Source organism: Plectropomus leopardus, chromosome 10, assembly GCF_026936395.1.
Source record: "Plectropomus leopardus strain MGB_pleo_1.0 chromosome 10, ASM2693639v1, whole genome shotgun sequence".
Lineage (NCBI taxonomy): Eukaryota > Metazoa > Chordata > Actinopteri > Perciformes > Serranidae > Plectropomus > Plectropomus leopardus.
The window spans coordinates 27,813,450-27,829,582 of record NC_142185.1 but is presented as its reverse complement, the minus strand read 5'-3'; the positions used below and the strand labels follow the sequence as shown (position 1 = coordinate 27,829,582).

The 16,133-nt window shown below is 41.0% G+C and overlaps 1 protein-coding gene across 2 annotated transcripts; it reads left to right on the top strand.

The window, feature by feature from the left end:
• The first annotated feature begins 207 nt into the window (after positions 1 to 207).
• On the top strand, positions 208 to 14,749 carry tmtc4 (transmembrane O-mannosyltransferase targeting cadherins 4). 2 transcript variants are annotated; one of them, XM_088083482.1, is made up of 19 exons: positions 208 to 487; positions 590 to 698; positions 1,534 to 1,736; positions 2,582 to 2,697; positions 4,182 to 4,398; positions 6,367 to 6,454; positions 6,626 to 6,726; positions 7,024 to 7,116; positions 7,318 to 7,479; positions 8,504 to 8,706; positions 9,011 to 9,185; positions 10,295 to 10,426; positions 11,399 to 11,478; positions 11,582 to 11,689; positions 11,801 to 11,942; positions 12,569 to 12,683; positions 14,036 to 14,148; positions 14,261 to 14,330; positions 14,524 to 14,749. In XM_088083482.1, exons 3-19 carry the CDS (start codon positions 1,575 to 1,577, stop codon positions 14,670 to 14,672), a joined length of 2,226 nt encoding a protein of 741 aa, XP_087939608.1. In that variant the 5' UTR covers positions 208 to 487; positions 590 to 698; positions 1,534 to 1,574; the 3' UTR covers positions 14,673 to 14,749. The 2 variants fall into 2 exon arrangements, with proteins under 2 accessions (XP_087939608.1, XP_042350512.2); XM_042494578.2 differs by having other exon boundaries at positions 208 to 698.
• The last annotated feature ends 1,384 nt before the right edge of the window (positions 14,750 to 16,133 follow it).

The window sequence follows — 16,133 nt, the reverse complement described above, 5'->3', positions numbered from 1 at the left end:
CAGCCATATCATAAATATTTATTAATTTTCAGAATTTTAACCCTTTAAATGCATGTTTTTTGTCACAATGACACTATGTTATTTTAAGGTTTTTGTTTTTTTTCAGCCATGTGTCCTAAAGTGTCCCGTTGCCTTTCCCTCCACTTCACCAACATTCACACCAGAGGAAGAAGAAGAAGAAGAAGAAGAAGAAGAAGCGGAAGACTGTGCAGCACTTCAACTATTGGCTGAAAACGAACACGTGACCGTTACGCTAAACAGGAAGTGTTGGAGCTTGAACGTTTGTATTTGTTTACAGCCGCGAGTTTTCCGTCTGCAGCTCGCCTGGGGTGTTTTATGTGAATGAAAATCTTCACGAAATAACTAAAACAGAAAACGCCCAGTACGCGTACAGTTTCTTACGCGCGGCTGTTATGTTTTTGCCGCATAAATGTGAATAGCACGCGCTAACGAGGCATGCTAAAGTCACGATTTATTAGCCTCCAAGGTAACGTTACCCTTCGCGTTACACCGCCGTGTGCTGGCGACAGAGTGATAATGTAACCGCTTTGTTGTAAATTTCATAGCTAATCACCATGTTTGTGCGCAGGCTCCTTTTGGTGAGTTAACGTTTGCTAGTTAGCCGACTGGTAAAGAAGCTAACATGGGAGTTACACAAGACACGGTGACCTCTCTCAACATGTCTCTGTAAAGATAAGGTATGAATCCACCCAGAATATGAACACCCTCATTTCTTATTAAGCCTGTTATAGATAGATCGGTCGATAGATATGTTAGACTCTAATATATATATACAGACTTACATTTTTACACACACAAATTCACATACATACAAGCACACAAACTCATATTTGTATTTTACTGTATTTATAAGCAACAACATTTCTGTAAATGTGCCAGTGTTTGTTAATTATTAACTGTAGTTCTTTGGCAAGATGTTTTGAAACCTATAAAATTGAAATAACATCAATAGCAGGACACTATAATGATAGCAACAGCTACAACAAGCAGGAACACGAGCGAAGCGAAGCAACAAGAGACAGCAACAGCACAAAACAAAAGCACTGCAACAACATAATAGCTTTTCAGCTCAGCCATGTATGCAGCATGAAGCAATGACACACACGAAGCATAACATGCAGACATGCATGCATATCCATCCACATATACTGTACACGTTCAAATATATGCGTGCACGTACATACTGTATATACATCGCACCAATCTACACTTACAGCCTGCATGTACATGCATATTCATATATATATTAGACATAATATGTGTACATACATACATGTGTGCACCAGCACACAACTAAACACCCAATATAAAGTTTGAATTGTTTAATTAATAAAATTACTTAATATTAATATTTTCTAAGTATATAATAGTCATTATTAACTATCCCTATGGCCCTTTTTTTGCAGAATACATTATAGATGTAGGATGCTTATCAGTATTTACAACTCATGTTTGTAGCAGCTGACACAGTATGAATGCTGTCTGTCTGAACTCATCCTCTCCCCTCTCAAGGACCAGATGATGATACAGAATGACCAAAGACCTGGTGCATCATGGTGTTGTCTGAAGTTTACTGGGATCACCAGATACCCCTCCCAAAGCTTGCTCCAGTCCAGGCCAAGGTCACTGTCGCCCTGTTGGCACTCCTGTGCTTCATCAACAGTTATGATGGGGAGTTTGTGTTTGATGATTCTGAAGCAATCGTCAACAACAAGGTATTTTATTTTCAAAACATGAATTAGAGATAAATTAATAAGCTAATAAGTTTAAAACATGAAAAGATGGTAAGAACAGGGCATAAGAAGGACAAGAGATTATTAAAGTAAGAGTAATAAAATGAATGAATAAAGAGAGGATCAAAAAATGAATTGAATAAATAAATAAAGGTTATATCTCATAAAAGCAAATCTATAAATATGTGTTTTAAGAAGTGATTTAAAAGAGCAGAGGGGCCCTGGTGTCAAAGGCACGTTCACCTTTAGTTTTAAGCCTTGATTTTGGAACGGCCAGAGGGGCCCCACCTGAGGATCTAAGGCTGCAAACTGGCTCATATGGGGTCCACATTTATGTTATGTAGCTTGGGGCCAGACCCAAACAAGCTGTAAAAGTGTAAAATCTTAAAATCAATTCTAAAACATACAGAGCCAGCGGAGGGAAGCCAGGATTGGGGTCGTGTGACGTCGTCTGTTAGAACCAGTGAGAGGCCAAGTTGCTGCATTTTGAACTAGTTGGAGGCGGGAGAGTGATTTTTGACTGATAGAAGAGGGAGTTACAGAAATCGAGTCTGGATCAGATGAATGTATGAATTACTTTTCCAGTTCTGAGTGTGAGATCATTGCTTTAACTGTGTAGATGGAACAGTTTTTATATGTGGGTGAAAAGTTTATTCTGAATCACATGTTACTCCCAGTGTCACTCGCATATGCATATTTGCAAAGTGATTGATGAACACCTTGTATTGCAAAAAATATCTTTTTCATGGCATAGCCTCTGCAGCATCAACAGAGTAACGTCCTTTTAGCAGCGCTGGCATCAGTCTAATTGTGTGTTTCTCTTTCAGGACTTGAGACCAGCAACACCTCTGAACAACATCTGGAGCAATGACTTCTGGGGAAGCAACCTGAGTAGCAATTCTAGTCACAAATCCTACCGACCTCTCACTGTCCTCACTTTTAGGTAAGAATTGAAACACTGATGTAAAACTATTCATTTGATTCATGATTTAACTTTTTCATTTTTGAAGCTGGACTGTTCATTAGGAGCGCTATTTACTGTTTAGTTATAAATTGCACCAGGCTCATGTGGGGCAGAGTGTTTGAGGCAGCTTGCACATCTGTATGTTGTGTGAAGAAATGAGGTTAATAGAGCCCCAGTTGGACGGTGGGAAAAAATACCATTACGGGACTTAGTGGTTTGGCTTTCCATTTAGAGCAGGTTCTGACTCGGGCCATAGCAAACCTTACTGTCAGTGGCTGCAGGAGAAACGATGAGCTTTGGCTCCACTGGTGCAGTTTTGACAGTTCTGCAGGTGATGTTGGCTGCAGGTTTCCTTGGAGAGTCATATGTCGAGAAATGTGCTGACCTTTCTGCTCCAGGATATCTGCGGTTGAGTCAGACCACAGATGACTCAGCCAGTGGCAAGAGCGTGTGGAGCTCAACTTAGGGCAGAATCTAACTCGAAATGTGGAATGATGAGTCTCATGAGCTTGCATTATAAAGTTGACTTGAATGCATTTCTCCTCGTCATTTGTGTGTAGGTGTGAAGCAGACCTGTAGGCGTGCTCAGAGGCGTCACAGAAAATGTGCATCTGTTAGTGGGCAGGTCTGAGTCCACTGCATAAAACTTTGACAGGATGACACTTTGCAAGGTCCTAAGTCCTTCCTCCCAACGCCAGTAACACACTGCCTGTGTGAGCAGTGTGTAAGCATCGCAGAGCTTGTTGTTGTTGTTTTTTTTCAGCGCCTGTGTTTACAAGTTTGAGCAGCCGACCTTCCTGCATGAGCAGCACTGCTCAGGTGTGTCTCAGTTAACTGTCAGCTGCAGCACATCTAGAGAAATCTTGTCTTGCAATTTTTTTCCCCATGCCACACGTGGTTGTCAGCAGAAATAGACAGTGAGAATGACGTTTTGGTATTTATATTGACTCTATACGACCTTTTATTACACTGTTTCAATGTCTTTATCCGTCACAGAGATGAGGAAATACAAACATATCTATTTAACTCACACTTTCTTGCTTCCCTTTCAAAATAAACAATGTCTCTGTCGACAGAATCCCATCAGCTGTTGACGCAAGGCATTTTATTGAAAAACACATGCAGGGCTGTGTTGTTGACAATGCAGGAGCTTGCACGACTTGATGAATGAGTGGAATCTTTGCTTATAAATGTTGAAATACAGTACTCGTGGCTGCAGACAGCCCTGCAAAAGCATCACAGCCACAGTGCTGCCTACGCAAACACAACGAGCGTGAAACATGCTGCAAATCGGTGAGGTTGTCATCAGGCGCTGCTCATGCATGCAGTGTGTTCCAGGTGTAATGATGCCTACAGATAACAGCACATGATGACTGATAACTTGTATTCTCACACACATACCTGTACTTTCCTACATCTGTCATACATTTAGCATCAGGTTTTTTCCTCTCTTGCTGCTACAGGCTGAACTACCTCTTGGCGGGAGGCCTGCACCCTGTTGGCTTCCATGTGCTGAACATCATCCTCCATGCTGTCATATCTGCCCTTATGATTGACGTGTTTGCTATACTGATTGGAGGATTGGCCTACGATGAGAAGGGTAGCATACTAAACCACGCTCCAAAGACCTCTCTGCTCGCCGCTCTCTTCTTTGCCTCACACCCAGTCCACACAGAAAGTGTAAGTATAGTTTAAGTTCTGATTTTTGTAAAGTACATTGGAGTACTTCACAGTGCAAGTCTTACATGCTTGACTTTCACAGTACCATTAAATAAAACAAGCAGTGCAACAGGATGCAATATATTGTGTGTACACAGAACAGTAGATACAATGCTGACAATGCACGGTCATGTCATTAAAGAATAGCAAACTGCAACGGTGTAAAGTGCAAAGCCACAGAACTGGAGACTTTGAAAGTTATTTGTGCAGTACATACTGATTCAATTTTACAACAATAGTGCCAGATTTGAGGGTGGGTGACATGTACACCAAATCTGTTTTTTAGTTTGCACAATAGAAAACGCATGCTCCAAATTCTGTTGTTTTCTCAAAACTTTAGACAACCCACAAAAATGGCATAATGTGTCAAAAAAGAAAATGCTGCAAGAAAACACTTATTGCCAAACAAAAGGAAAAACCTTTTTTTTTATCACTGTGTATGAGATCATTTATAGCTGCCATTTTAAGTGCTGATAACAAAAAAGTTTGGATAAAAAAGCTCTGTGTATGTGGTGAAAGATTGTACTTGGACAGTTTTGCATGGGCTTGAGAGCTCTGTTTCTTACTTCAGATGTTTTCAGAAATACTTTGTTCTCTGGTTGACTATTTCCAACATAGCCGTTGGGTCACAAACTTTCTCATTTTACAGCTAAACAATACACTAAAATATATATTTTGAATACATTTGAGTTTAGAAATAGGCAATGCAGTAACAGAATCTTGATTCATATTTGATAGCACTACGTAGTATGACAATTTGACTGATTGACATGATTGACAGCTGTGTCAGAGACTCCTCGGCTCTGATGGGTTGTGTCATTGTGCCATGGTGTGATTTTAGGGATTGCCATTAGGAGCAATAGGTGACCGAGCCTTTGCAGTGGCATAAAAACTGCTTCGAAAATAGAAACCATTAAGTCACTGCTGCAAATCTGCCTCTTCTTGTTGGTATATGATTGATCTGAGCGTGATACCTGGCTCCGTGCACCTTTGTGCTGCTATCTGTTCTGTTTCTTGTTATCTATTGTTCTCTTAATATATTGTGCCTTTATAGTCAGAGCATCTCTGACTCTACAAATTAGGTTTGAATTTAATTGAATTGAACCGAACTGAACAGAATTGCACTGCATTGCAACAAAAACACCCATTTTCATATTTAAATCAGAATATTTTTCACTGTAGCCTGATGCATCAATTCCCCAGTCACACTAGCTCCCATTCGTGCTTGAACTTGGGCTGGGTCACGAACAGTTGTTGGTGTTGACCCACACAGCCCCTTGACACAACGCACAGGTTGTGATTTTGGGCAACAAATAAACTTTTCTTCATAGCAGGGCAACATGGCATCTTGACGTACCAGTCCAGAGGTTTTTAATACTAAACATGCAGTGGTCCCATGCCAAGAACAAAAGCCCAGTCTCAGCTGGGAGCGCGGGGCCAAGGAGCGTGTGGTAGCGCGGCCTGATTATTAGCTGTGTTGGGATGCTTATTGACCTGCCAGCATATGTGTGTTTGCTGTAAAGCCTGGCTGGAAGGCAGCAGTTCCCCCTCTCCATTCTCTTTAATCATGCAGGTCAAGGACTGAGTGAGACCTGGGGGGTGGGAGGCAGGCAGACTGTTGACTTAGGCCTGCTGAACGTATCAAAGCAGGCAACCCCAGGATGCCAACCATACTGTACCCACACACTGTATACAACACACACACCAACAAGCCATGCTGGTAATGAGAGATTTTTCCTGTTTCTGTTAATAAGCCTCCGTTGGTAACTGGATGCCCCATGCAAAACAGACTGTGTACCGAATGGAAGATGCAGCACAAAATACAGTAATCCATGAACGGATGCATGCGATAACGCTGTTTATTAACGTATACTTGGTAGCGGTGTCACATGTTTAACTTTCTTGTACTTCCTTTTCCATGTCAATAAGGTGGCTGGTATTGTGGGCCGAGCGGATCTTTTGTGCGCTCTGTTCTTCCAGCTCTCTTTCCTCACCTACTGCAAAGCTTTCCACAGAGGTACGTATCTCAACACAAGTATGATTCTTTATGTACACCGTAATACTGCACAAAACTGATGAAAATAATGCCAGCATCAAACACTGCGGCGCTGCTCGTTTTGAAAAATCCATCTGTTTGAACACCTACATTTGAAGCCTTAACTGTCCATAACCGGCTTTGTGTTCCCAGGGAGTGACAGAGATGACAGGTTTTCTGTCCAGTGGGTTGTGGTCAGCCTCTTGCTGTGTGCTGCGGCGATGCTCTGTAAAGAACAAGGCATCACAGTCTTGGTACAAAGTCTTTTCTTTTTCTTTTTTTTGAAAAGCGATTTTGTTGTGAGTTGATGCTTTCATCATCATCCAGTAAGAACAATGTTGAAAGAGAGACCTCATCAGTGATAATCCTAACCCTGTTAACACTTTATGCAGACACACCAATTGATGCCATCTTTTTGTTCTTCTTGCTTACATGAAAAATAAGTCTCATGTTTTTCTTATGTATGATGGGAGCTAAAGATCCATTTTGCTGCTGACCTATATACATTTTAAATGCCATTTCTCCTTCCTTCTCTATGTATTTTCCTTCAGGGTGTGAACGCAGCCTTTGATGTCCTCCTGATCTGTAATGTTAATGTGTATGAACTCAGCCAGAGGCTACTCCTTAGGAAGAACCCACTCGATGTGAGTTACAGTTTATATACCCTCCCCTTCCTCTCTGTCATAAATTATGCACTCCCTCGTGTGATTAATGTCACTTCACATACACTGTCTGTGTAAAGTAATATGAATTTTAGTTCATTGTAGTCATGAAACTGTGCTTGCGAGAAACTAACAAGCATAGATTTTTTTATCTCTGACAAAAACTCATATTTTTTCTGACAGGTTAGTGAGATACTGCGGACCGGATTGCTTACACGATTGGCTCTCATGGGTCTTGGAGGACTCTTAATGCTCTATGCACGCTGGAGGATCATGGGAACAGGACCACCGGCATTCACTGAAGTAGACAACCCTGCCTCTTTTGCAGAAAATATATTTCTTAGAGTGAGTACGTTTTTGTGTGTGTGGAAGTAACTTAACATTTAATCACATACTAAAGCCAGACGGATTGCATCCGTAAAGTTTCAGTTCACCCAAAACTCAAAAATATAAATTTTTCATCTTATCTGTAGTGCTATTTATCAGTTTAGATTGTTTTGGTCTGAGTGTTGTCTGACTTCTCTCCAAGTTAATAGAACTGAATGGCACTCGGCACTTTAGATGATCTGCAAACCTTTTTGTAAGTAGCTTCATGTATGTCTATTTTTTGTCTACAAGTGTTTTTAAAAATTGAGAAAGTGTGAAAAAAAGAAAGTGTGCATCTACTAACGGACTAGAGGCCCATGCCATTAACAGCACAAAATATAAACTTCAATGGCGTCCTCTTCAGCTGGGCTGTAATATTAGCTAGCTCAGTGGAGCTAGGCGAGCTAGTTGTAGATGCACGCTTCCTTCGACAAGGTGATACGGTTGGCAGGTGCAGTTTGGTAGAGGTTAGGTTTTCTATATAAAACTACTCACAGCAAGGTCTGTGGATATTTTGAGTAACCCGGTCATGATTTCTGGAAAGACACGTTGCTATTGAGTCTTTCAAATATACTTTTTTTGGCACTTGGAGCGCCACAAGTCAAGTGTCATCTAGTTACGTTGTATTCGAGAGAAGAATATAAAATATCTCCAACACTCTGCAACTCACATCAAAACAATCTAGATCAATAAACAGCTCACAGGTAAGAGGAGAAATATTCATTTTTTAATTTGGGGTGAACCATCCCTTCAAATTATCGCTGACCTTAAAACATTAGAAATATATTTTGGAATCTATGCAACAGTGGTTGACTCTAAACAAAGCCTATTTTATTAGTCATAGTTTAGTCTAGGCAAACATCTAGTATTAGGTTTGCCCTAAGTAATCTTCATCATGAAACACAGTGATTGACTTTGATTCTGAATTTGAAATACTTCTCTTCCCTCATCCTCCCCTACTCTCTCCCATTCTGCCCCCCTTCTGTTCCCCTTTGATTGGCAGATAGTGAACTATAATTACTACTACTCTCTGAATGCCTGGCTGCTGCTGTGTCCCTGGTGGCTGTGTTTTGATTGGTCCATGGGCTGTGTGCCTCTCATTAAGTCAGCCACTGATTGGAGGATGGTGTGGCTGCTGCTGCTCTGGTGCATCCTGATAGGCTTGATAAGCCAAGCCTTATGCTCGCAGGACAGCCAGAGAAGGAGGTAAGCGAGCCGGCCATCTCGCACTCACTGCAGATGAGATGGAAGTACATGTTGGCCTCTCTGGACTTTACACTTGATTATGAAAATTGTACCATGTCCACTGCAGTGTGACCTGAGCACCAAGTCTCAATTGAGTTTTAAAATTCTCTGTTGGTTTAGAGTCAGACTGAGTATGTGGCTCACAGCAAAGTTTCTGATGTTTAGGATGTGTTTTTGGGCGGTTTATTGAGCCTACATTTCTTCACAATACAGTGTCACTATAAACACATGTTGGCATCCTGTGACCTCTTTCTATCCCTGCCAGGACGCTGACCTTGGGCTTGGTGCTGCTGGTGGTCCCTTTTCTGCCGGCCTGTAACATTTTCTTCAGGGTGGGCTTCGTCATTGCTGAGAGAGTGCTCTACCTGTCCTCGGCTGGCTACTGCTTACTGCTGGCCTTCTCTGTGGGACACTGCTGCTGCCGATGGCCCAAATACAGGGTAGGGTAAAATCACATCATAAAGATAAAGTTTTTGGGATGTAATCAAACAAAGAACATTTTGGTCACCTGAAACAACATGAAAATGTGGGAAAGTCATGGAATTTCACAACCACCTTTCCAAGGCCTGGAGAAGTCATGGAATTAGTAAAAATCATTGCAAGTTTTATCTATCCAACCACTAAATGTTGAACAAAACTGATGAGAAAAAGTGAATGAACTGGACACTGTAAAAGTCACAAACATTAAACACCTCTGAAACGCTGCATGCGAGACAGACTTTGGATTTTTCGCTAATGTTAGCCACCTGCCGCTCCGGTGTGATTGTATCTCTTTTAGGAGTTTTTTGTAATCCAGTTTTAAACTGTGGTGTCTCTTTGAAGATTTAAGTAAAATAAATTCATGACCATAAATCTGACACTGAATGTCATTTGTGATTATTTATCTGTTTTCCAATTTTCAATTGTTTTAAAAAATTTTTTTTTTTTAAATGTTTATTTTTGAATAAAATGCTGCGCACGTCAATGTCGTCCAATCACAGTGGAGAAAGGGCGGGATAAATACAGCAAAAAACAACCGTCATAATAGACATATGCAAGTTCTGAACTTCAACTGTTGTTTCAGCAAGAGAAAAAAACAATTTGTTGGACACACAGCCTATTGAACACCAGAGATTGTCTGACCGATGAGGCTTTGGTCGGGCGAGAGCATATCAGCCATTCGACCAGAAGTTTACTGCCCTAAAAAGATCACCTCTAAGGAAAGGCAGCCACATCCTGTTAGATCGTCAGTTTCCTCCAGCCCAGTGCCCTTTCTGTTTCTATACACTGTCCTAGTTTAACGTCTTTTATTCCACCACCTGTTAATGCAGCTTTAACGATGCAGTAACTCAGTGATGCAGAGCAGCGACAGACGCGAGAAATGACTAATGACTCACCTATAAAGGGCTGATGACAGCAGGTGGTGTCCGCGTGTTGCACAGATACATTTGCAGGCTAATAACCCTGAGTCACAGATAATTGATTTTTAAGCTTAAGGGTTAGAATGATTTACAATACATGGTTGTTAAATGTCTTCTTTTTTCTGTCTTTTTTTCCTTCTCCTCTCCAGAAGCCTCTGTTTGTGTCGGTGCTCACGCTCTTGTGTGTGTATGTAGCTCGCTGTGCTCTGCGCAGTCACCAGTGGCGGTCTGAGCAAAGCCTCTTCACCAGTGCGCTGTCTGTCTGTCCGCTCAACGCCAAGGTAAATATCAACGTGTTTGCCTGCTCGTGTCAGTAAAATACGTGTCCACATGTGGAAATAAACTGCAGCCATGCGACTGAAGTCACGCTCTGATCAGGGTTTATACAAGGTGCTTGAGGTGCTTCAAGTACTTTAATTTGGCACTCAGAAATATAAATACTAGAATACCTTGAACATCATACTTTTTTTTTAACTTGGTCCTTGAGAGGAGAACAGAATAATTATTTTACAAAATATATCAGAAAAATGTTTTAAACTAGAACAGCCACACTTGCAATTATTTTCTAAAGCTGTATGAGTGATATGAGCTTTGAGCGGCTGGGGTTTGGTAAACACCAGTGGACCAATGCCAGGATGTTTTTCAAGCCTGCACAGGGTTCCTGCAGGTCCTTAAAAAGTCTTGAAAGGCATTGAATCCATTAATCTTAAAATGAGGCCTCAATTGGTGTTAAAATGTCTTAAATCAATCTTTCAAAAGTCTTAAAAATGCTCAGACATTGAAAGTAGTAGAACTGGGTTTCTTTCATTCATTGCAAAAACTTAACATAACGGTTAACTTAAAAAAAAATCCAAATGTCTCCTGTGTTAACATCACCAAAAAGTAATTTTGTGTCATTATTTAAAGAAATAAAATACATTTCTTCCTAACCTTAAGTGAATTATGCCGGTTCATGTTTTTTTCTCTTTCAATATCGTCTACTGTAAAATTGGTCTTAATTTGATTCTAAGTGGCATTAAAAGAAGTCTTAAAAAGTCTTAAACTTAAATAGCAGGATCCTTGCTGCAAAACACTCACACTGGAACATCATCAGCTTCGCTTATTTGTTTCCTACTTAACAGTGATATCGTCAACGTCATCCTTGAAACTACACTGGAGTGCTTGAAAAAGTACTTGAAAGTCCTTGAATTTGTCTTGCCTCTGGCAGTATGAACCCCGTCTGATGTCTAAAGTGTTGACGACTGCTTCCTCAGGTCCATTATAATGTCGGCAAGAACCTGGCCGACAGGGGGAACTCTACTGCTGCCATCGCATATTACAGAGAGGCAGTCAGGTACGTCTCCTCACAAGCAGCAGCAATCCTGTCAGATAATTGTTACTAAGTGCGTGTGAAAGAGAGCCGAGTCATGTTTACTGTATTTTTTTGTGACTTTCAGGCTACACCCTACATACGTCCATGCCATGAACAACCTTGGGAATATCCTAAAAGAGAGGAATGAACTGATCGAGGCAGAGCAGCTGTTGTCTAAAGCTGTTTCTATTCAGTACGTGACCCCACACATAAGAATGCACCGCTCACAGACATCCAATTTATTTCAGTCACTCCAGATATCTTGAAAAAGCTCCCCACTGATTGTGTTTCTTAATCTGTGCAGGCCTGACTTTGCAGCAGCGTGGATGAATCTGGGTATCGTTCAGAACAGCCTGCAGAAGTTTGAGGAAGCAGAGCAGAGCTACTGGAACGCCATCCGCTTCCGGAAAAAATACCCCGACTGTTACTACAACCTCGGACGCTTGGTGAGATTCCAGGGTGTAAACACTGTGTAGTAGGTGGTGTTTTTTTAAGATAAAAGTGCCTTTAACTAACAGAAATATAGGTCATAGTCAGTTTTAGATGTTGTAGAGGAGCTTCACCGGGGGTCACGAGGCCTTTTTGATGCTGAAGGGTGTAAGAATTTTTTTCAGTTTCGATTTTTATTTAGAATTCAAACTTAAAAGGAATCTGACAGGATAAGTGCACAGTGAAGACGTGAACACCATATTCACCTCCCCTGTCCTCATCAGTCTCCTCCTGCGTTAGAAAGGTATGCAGTTAAAACAACCAAAGAGCTGAAGGCCAAAGACTGAATTTATAAAAAATAAGACTTGAAATACGGATGATTTATAATATATAGAAATATCAGGAAATCTGTATCTCTTACGCAGTATTCACAGGAAACAGTTCCACACACTTCCTGCATTTGTTTCGTTTACTATTTGGGTTAATTGTTCCCTTTATCCATCGTTTTGTACCGTAATCGTACATTTCAGATCCTAAAATTTAAACCACATTAAAAATGAAAAACCACAACTATGTTTATCCTTTTTTGCCATGCATTTTAGAAAAGAGAGTTTATAACACTGAAGCTCCTTTCTCATGATAGTATGCAGACCTGAACAGACACGTGGATGCCCTGAATGCGTGGAGGAACGCAACTGTGCTGAAACCCGACCACAGCCTCGCCTGGAACAACATGGTCATACTGCTGGACAACACTGGTATTTACACACACACACACACACACACACACTCACATACACTCACACACACATTACAAACTTTGTAATGTTTAAAAAAAACGTGTACATTTGGTCAGTCTTCATTTTGGTGAATAACAGAATAAACTCAATGATCTATGTTTGATCTTACTCGACCATCTTCAACCAGCGTGACAAAACTAGTGTGATACTATATAAATAAAAATAATGGACTTTTAATAAATATGTAAAATGTATATAATAAAAATAATACGAATATATTTTACCTATTTGTAAAATGATTTTTGAGTTGTTTCACTTTCAGAAAACTGTGTTCTGGGTGCAGCTTTTTTCCAGCATTAACAGCCAAGAAACACAGCGTTGTTATTTTGGAAAAGCAGGAAATCTAAATGGCCAACAAGATTAGACCGGAAGAGCAGGAATCAGCAATGCTTGAAATTTATGTATTAAAGCTTTGTGTTGTGAGTTTTGAAGGCACTCTTCCCTGCCGTGTGGAGAATGCTCTGATTTCCAAACGCTCGAGCCGTTTTGTCAGAAGCCGCTCCCGCGGGGGCGGAGTCTCCCAGGAGGGCACTGGAACCATCCAATCAGGGCCCAGTATGTTCCTGATCAAACGTGGGCAAGCACAGCCAGAACAGCGCCCCCTCAGAGTCCCCCCACCGCATTTGTTCCCCAAATCTGACAGAAATAATTCTACCCCTCTCCCCAGCTCCCCCACCAAACAGAAAAAAGAGAGAAAAAGAAGAACAATAGGTGTCATTTTCAAATAGCAAGGAATTGGGAATATTCTCTTCTCTTTGGTGTTCAGCCCCCCCCCTTTTGTTTTGATCATTACACAAACAAAAGGCAGAATCAGTGTAGATTGAGGCAGAGGCTCAGACACACATGTAGTCACATGTTGGCAAGCTGTGTCTGAAGGGCACAGGCCATGACTCAGGACGTGACTGTCATTGTCTCGCTGTCTCGCTCTCCGACTGTCTGTCTCTCTCTCTCTCTCTCTCTCGCTTTCTCCTTTTCTGGCCAGACATCAGACGGGTCTGTGACAGAGATCAATAACCCAGTGGGCCTTGTGTTCAACCTTAATTAGGAGACTAAACCGCTCCTCCATGTGTGGAGAGGGAAAAACTCTGCTTTAGACACTGCTGACAAATAAAGCAAGCGGTCAAATTCTCTCCACACCAGCTGTTATTCACAATTGTAGCCCTGGATTTGTTTTGTTAACTGTGTATGAATGTCAACACACCATTTAAGTCCATGTTGGCTACCATGATGTGTAGAGCATGTGCATCCAAGCTGTGTGTGCGGGGTGTAATCATTAAAAATGAATGTCTTAACATTTTTTGCACTCTGAGGTAACTTGGGTCAAGCAGAGCTGATCGGCAGAGAGGCTCTGAGGCTCCTCCCCAACGACCACACCATCATGTTTTCATTGGCTAATGTCCTGGGAAAATTACAGAAATATAAGGTCTGTCAATATTGTTTAAACATTTTGAATCAGAATATTTTTTCTTGCATGTTTATGATTTTATTCCATAAAATGAATTCTGTATCTTTTCGTGTTTTTATTTTCTCCTAAGGAGTCAGAGGGCTTCTTCCTTCATGCACTCCGCATCAACCCAAATGCTGCTAGTTGCCATGGCAATCTAGGTAAGCTCCTGCAACTTTGCGTCTGTCACATATTTGAGAGATTCTAAACGATAAAATGCTTAAAGAATAATTTTGCATGCCAGCAGAAGCAATATTGTGCAGCCTACCTGACCTGTACTGAATGCACTAAATGAATAGAATTAGAATGGTCGCTTGCCTCTCAGCTTGAATACTGTTTCTGTTTTTGGTCAAGCCGTGCTGTATCATCGCTGGGGAAAGCTGGAGCTGGCAAAAAAACACTACGAGCTGTCTCTAAAGTTGGACCCTGAGGCTCCTGGGACCAGAGACAACTATAACATGCTGCGACGCAAACTGGACCAGCTTAAACGCCCCACGCCCTGAGGGAGTCTACTGGAACCCCTTTTTTATCTCACTAATTCTGGCTTTATACCATTTGGAAATAAAGACCATGATCTGTGTATCAGGCTTTGGTTTTGGTCTATTGTGGAGGAAATAAGTAATAATAGGGAAAAGCAATATGTTACACAGCTGCAAGTTGTCCTTTTGTAGCTTTAACTATAATGAAAGACCAAGTATCTAACTTGATTTCACGGGTGTGAAATGTGTCTGTGGAAGGTGTGCTAGATGCCTGTGCTGGTTATATGGTCGTCTGCGCTGTGGCTGTTTTGTTGCTCCATTTGAAGGCCATGTGGAACTGATCCATGGTGAACCCCATCCTCTTTTCATCTTTCATCCCTGTGTTGTGTCAGCTGGGCGAAGCACCATGCATGTGTGATTCCAGAGAATCTGTTGTAAAATTTATTTGATTTGGCCCTTTCTCAGGACTTCCAAATGTCCCTGCACTCAAAAGCTGTTACAGCTTGAATTTTTTTTTTTTTTAAACATTATTTTTTTGGGCATTTTTCCTTTATTCATACAATAGTTGAAGAGAGACAGGAAAGGGTGGAAGAGAGAGAGTGCAAAAGCCTCATTCATATGGGGCACACACTATCTAGTAAGCTAAGCACCACTCCATTGCCAGTTGTCAAGGGCATTTACATGTGCAGAAAGCTTCACTGATATTTGCGGGATGTTGAAGATCACCTGCCAAGAGGTTAGTGGACTATCAGTTGGTTATCAAGAAAATATAAAGTCATTTATCCGCCTGAGCCAGATTTCAGCTGAGTTTTTGACAAAGCGCGAAGTGCCGCAGCTCGGACTCGTACCCGCTGCTGCAAAAACATCAGCATAATGAGACAATTGTGCTATCTGGTGAGCTAAATGTGGGGGGATACCTGGCACATTTCATACCTCTATTTATCCCTGTAAATAATATTAAAACTTGTCAGTTCTCTCTAATGTCATAACAGAATGATACATGAGTCAGGCGGATAATCAACTAAGTTCTTGTAAATTAATTATCGGCCGAACTCATTTATCAGTCAGATTTCCCAGTTCTTGTTTTTTTTTTTCAGTATCAGCAGTGACGTCTGTCGGAAACCGACTGATATGAGTTCGGCTGATAATTGACAACGGTATGGGCAGGGGAAATTCAGTAAGGATCGCAAGCTGGACTGGAACCTACACTGCTGCAAAAGAATAATAATTTCAGGTTGTTTTCTCAACTTGGTGAGCTAAAACCACATTTTGTTTTGTTCTCTGGTATAAATAATTTATATCTTTGATAACAAAATATCAGTCTTTATTCAGTTGTTATGTAAACACAACACAAATAAACAGACACAATTCTGCACATTTGAATATTAAAACATGTCAGTACTGTCCAATGTTTAAAACAGACTGCTATATGAGTCAGGAGATTAATCAGCTAATTTCTTGGAATTAATTATCGGCCAAACTCAT

Excerpts from the sequence above, each read along its gene's own strand:
- tmtc4 (XM_088083482.1), top strand. The coding sequence starts at position 1,575 with ATGGTGTTGTCTGAAGTTTACTGGGATCACCAGATACCCCTCCCAAAG. Across the intron at positions 7,480-8,503 it reads CAGAAAATATATTTCTTAGA|ATAGTGAACTATAATTACTA; the intron begins GTGAGTACGTTT and ends TTTGATTGGCAG. Across the intron at positions 11,479-11,581 it reads TATTACAGAGAGGCAGTCAG|GCTACACCCTACATACGTCC; the intron begins GTACGTCTCCTC and ends TGTGACTTTCAG.